Genomic DNA, 5,173 nt, shown 5'->3' with positions numbered 1-5,173 from the left:
CATACCACTGTAGTACTACTTCGGTTTGGTTAAGTAATTATAGTAAATAGTCTAAGACTCTTACTACTGTATGTTACTGAGTATATAATTACTATAGTATAATAAATAAATAAATTAGTGTATATATATATATATATATATATATGTAATGGATAAGATACATATGTGTATAAAAGCATTCAAGATATAACCACATTATTTAAGAAACACTAAATTATTGTTCAAGCTTAGAGGAATATTCAAAGCTGACTTTATTGTAATGGTATATGAACAAGCCTGAAGCTTTCCTGTCTGTCCTAGTTGACCTTAATTTGGCTGTCATCAGTTACATGGTATGAATTACAGATTTATCATCTACACTGGACACAAGGCCCTTAGAGATGGGACCACCACCACAAAATAGGAGCTAATAAAATGAATTATGATGTTAAGAAACTTGCCTTGATTTGACTTGACTAGGGATTGAACCCAGCTATCACATATGTGTTTTGAGACTAAGTTTTTGTTAATCAAGTTAAGAGGACTTGTGTCCCAAGAACACAACTGCTTCATTTTGAACCATCACAACACACTAGAAATAAAAAACTGAACCTGTAATTATTGGAAACTGAGTTTCAATATTGAGGAATGTAGTTATTACAGAAATATGATTAAAGACCTGTTTCTTATGAGAGAGAAGCAATTAATATTAAATATCTTCTGATCACAACAAGTTATCTACATACTAATGGTGGGGTACATAATTTTGTTGAAAAGTAGGAAGGGGGGAATACTTGGCAGTTATATTTTAAACCATGTTTAAGAAGCTCTGACAAGGTGATGGAAAAGAACAATGATTAAACAACAGCTAAAAAAGAAAACTTATGTCAACAGCATTGATATTACCTTGCAGTTGCAAATATCTGATCATTTTACCAATCTAATATAGTTGTTAATAACAGAATATGTACACTAAGTTTAAAAAACGAAGTGGGGGGGGGAGAGGTACATGCCCCTTCTGTCCTATGTGTTAGGCGACTATGACCAATAGTATTGTGAACAAAAGAAATGGACTGAGTTGTAATTGTTGACACAACCATAAAGGCTTCCACAGAGTGTTTAACTGCAGTGAAAAAGCAATTATAATTCTATGTTCAGTTTTTAGGAACTTGGAATTTAAGAGCAAGAAGCTTATTCAGCTTATTGTAATCAAATTTAAGACTAACTTGGAGTAGTGTGTTTAGTCCTCTTACTAGAGAAATAATATCAGTATTCTAGAAAGTGTTCATAGATAAACTACTAGCAATTGAATGAAAGTTAAGCAATGAGTAGAGGCCGAAAGTTTTATACTTACTTTCTCTAATGTGTAGAATATTTAGAGGGCTTTATTGTAGTGAACAAATTATTACATATTGTATTTGGACAATATTTTTCTGAGACCCTGAGGTGGTACACCATGGTCTAATACCATAAAATGTTAGATAATATTAATTAATTATCAATCCCTGGAACCTTGTTAAAAGGCAGTAAAACTAAGAGTTATTTACCCAAAGGATAACTTGCAAATTTATTTTCATTAGCATAAATATATATATGCTGTGGGAATGGGGGTGGAGAGCTTATATATGCTTTTAAAAAAATGCTGAATGGAGATCTTTTGCTTTCAATAGATAGCTTGCAAAAGTACTAATGAACAGCAACTTCAGCTAAAAGTTCTTCAGACTTAAACATATTTTTTTCTATTTCCCAATACCCTACTTATAATAATTAATGTCAATTATCTCTCTAAAAAATTTGGATTTTTTTATGTTTACATTTTCAGAGGATGGTTGGATCAAGAAAAAGCTTATATTTTCTATGTTTATGAAAATTGTGACTGACCCGAAGGAGCTATTGTTAATGCATACAATTTTAATAATTTATTTTCATCATACAAGAAAATATTATAAGGAGAAGATAAAAAACAACATCTATCATAGAGTTGAATGTTACTTCTTACCTGAAATTCATTTAAATTAAAAGTTAGATTTGTATTTAAAGTAACAGCTTATAATTAAGTCTTGCCTTTAAATGTAATAAGTGCATGAAATAACTAAAACAATTCGAAAATTTATTCATGCTACTTTGTTTTTTATTTTATACATATTTATCAAATAAAATAATGAAAAATAAACAAAATATCAACAGAACTTTTATCCACAAATTCTGCATCTTGCAAGGTCATACAACAGCTTGATCATGTTGATGTAGGTTTACTGAATGATGACGCAGCCCATTCTTACCCCTTTACAGAGTTTATCCCTCCCTTTGGCATGCGGCTTGGCTAGTATTTTAGTAAACGTACTAACGATATAGTATTACTAGTTTGAAGTTTGTTTATGATGTTTATTTTGATACAGTTTGAATCATGAAAATATGTAGAGCTTAAATACTACTAACACAAATGTCCAAATACGTATTTTACGTGTGAAAATATATTAAGTCAAGATAAATTTCAATTATCGTACAAAGTTCTAAAAAATATCACATTCCAACCTTTTGTGATTAGGCCAAGAGGCCCTCAGCATTCCACACAGAGGGAGCCACTGTGCTTACCTGTCTCTTGGGTCTATCCACGTAGTTTTACGGTTGATGTGGTCAATAAAATAAATTTTTCCATCAACATCTCTTCCAATATCCCATCCATCGGGTAAAGGAATATCATCATTACGTCCAATAGGCATATTTCAGGCAGAATCCAATGAAAGTCTTGCGAGGTTTTACCCATCACTACACAGCTTGTCACTAATATTCTCCATCTTGGCTAACTTATAATCACTGGAATTGTATTAGCGTGACGTCACCAAAAAACTATCTGAGTTCGTGTATCAAGGCGCCAACTGAGGCCTTGGATTGACCAATCAACAGTAAGTGCCGCGGGGTGAACTACGACCAATCAAAACCGGATGAACAAGAGAATGGAATGTGGATGTTTTCCCCACCTTGGCTTGTCCTGTTTGCCACAAGGGAATATCCAACTTGCCCTTCACGGGAAAAATGAAAGGATGATGCATTCAGCATTAGCCCTCTCTCTCTTTTCTTGTATACGTGTTTATTACAACGTCAAAATTATGTATATCAATATTGTTTTTACATAAAACTATAATGAGTTTTAAGTAATATATATAATGATGAATTAATTACAATAATAAAAAGAAATGGTTTGGGCATGAACTAAGCAAGAGTACCCGGACTGTGAATACGAGAGATTATGGTTTGCGTCCCGTAGCCACAAAACGCGCTCCGCACTTTGGATCGTGGGTGCACTATAAAAGTGATGACCAAATCCTACTCTCTGGCCAGATAAGTATAGCCCAATAGTTGGCAGTGGGTTCTGTTAACTAGCCGACTTCAATCCAGTCTACCAGTTCAAAATTAGGGACAGCTATGTACAGATAGCCTTTGTATAGCTTAGCATGAAAATCCTGAATAAAACAAACAAGAAGAAAGAAATATGATCAGATGAAAACATTCGTGGCATATATACAAAGGGTTGATATATGTAGTAAGCTTTCGTCGACGAAACAAGCCAGAACAGCAGGAAATTACAGTAACCTGAATACTTCACTGTTGTATAATTTTAGAGAAAACTAACATTATCAATATAATTTTTTATAATTATTTTAAGCGTACATTTTCCATTTGTAATGAAATAAATTTAGCCAAGTTTATTTTAATTGCAATCTTATATATTGACCAACATGAATGTGTCTCGGACCTAGAAGTATCCGCGGCAATATTAAATAGAGCGTCTGCTAAACAGCTTAATACAATACAAAAATTTGCGGCTTACGATTCTTTCTTTATTTTTATTCTTCATAAACTAGTCAATATCTTCAAAAAGAACCATCGTAGCTATCTGTCATTGATTACAGATACACCAATCAATGCGAAAAATCTGGATGTACTCATAAATAATATAAAAAGTAACACATTCATTTTCTATTCGGAATCTTAAATGGATTGAACAGCTCTATGAAATGTTTAAATTAGCCAGATATTCATTACAATTCAATATTTTTAGCCTAAGTAATCTATAAATAGTATATGTTTCAGATTTTTTATTTCTTTGCCACACCCCCGAGACTCAGCTGTAAGTCTATGAGCTTATAATGCTAAAAAATCAGGTTTCGATACCCGCGGTGGGCAAAGCACAGATAGCTATTGGGTATCTTTGTACTTAATAAGAACAACTACAAAAAAAAAAAAGGTAGGGTGAATGGTAAGTTTACGGACTTATAGCACCAATATCGGGGTTTGATTCTCCGCGGTAGACAAAACGCTGATAGTCCAGTGTATAATTTTTCGCTAAAACAAAGCATATAAATAAATAACTGCAAATTTTATCTCAATTGATCAAAAGCTTGAGTATATTTTGTAATATCGTACCCAATTGACAATAAGTTTATTTTAATCGTATTGTATCAAACTGCTTACCTTAGGGTTTGTTTGGAATTAAGCACAATGCTACACAATGGGCTATCTGTGCTCTGCCCACCACGGGTATCGAAATTCGGTTTCTAGCGTTGTAAGTCTACAGACATACGGCTGTGCCACTGGGGGACTTACCTTAGGGTTTGAATTTTTTCTTTATAATTTTCATTGAAATCAAACACTGGTTTTACATAATCTTTGCAGCTTGCTTAGATCATCCACTAATTAAGCCATACACTAAATTGCTAGAGTGATATGTTACGCATGTTAAAATAGTTATCTAATAACGATCTGAAAAGGAAAAAAACAACAAAAAAACGTTGAACAGCAAGACTGGGATTTGGAAGCCACAGAATATAACTTAATTCTAACGCATAAAAAGAAAATAGACAAGTTCGTACACGTTTCAGACACCCTCAGAATTTTCCCTTTTTTGATAATATAGCTTGTTTGTTTTTTCAGTAGTTTTAGGGTAAAATACTTTTCGGGTTACTCAAGGTTTTTTAAGAGTTTGGCTATTTTGATTCATTCGTACTCGAGGAGCATCATGATATTATCTATTAAGTCGTCAAAAAATTAAATGTCGCTTCTTCTTAGATGGAAAAACCTGAACAGCTTATATATCAAAACAAAATATTTATTAAAAGAAATAGTTTCCATTCTTATCGATGATTCTTTTCCATCTTACAATCAGGTTGTTAATGCTCTGATTAAAGAAATC

General features: G+C 32.7%; 1 protein-coding gene across 1 annotated transcript in view; it reads right to left on the bottom strand.

The window, feature by feature from the left end:
• Positions 1-2,873, bottom strand: part of LOC106459733 (protein kibra-like) — a 39,581-nt gene extending 36,708 nt beyond the window's left edge. Inside the window, exon 1 of the mRNA XM_022386516.1 lies at positions 2,575-2,873. Within this exon, the coding sequence (XP_022242224.1) occupies positions 2,575-2,702 (128 nt within the window). The 5' untranslated portion in view covers positions 2,703-2,873. The remainder of the gene's footprint in view (positions 1-2,574) is intronic.
• Positions 2,874-5,173: the final 2,300 nt, after the last annotated feature.

Source organism: Limulus polyphemus, unplaced genomic scaffold (assembly GCF_000517525.1).
Source record: "Limulus polyphemus unplaced genomic scaffold, Limulus_polyphemus-2.1.2 Scaffold30, whole genome shotgun sequence".
Taxonomy (NCBI): Eukaryota; Metazoa; Arthropoda; class Merostomata; order Xiphosura; family Limulidae; genus Limulus; species Limulus polyphemus.
This window is presented reverse-complemented; position numbering and strand designations above follow the sequence as displayed.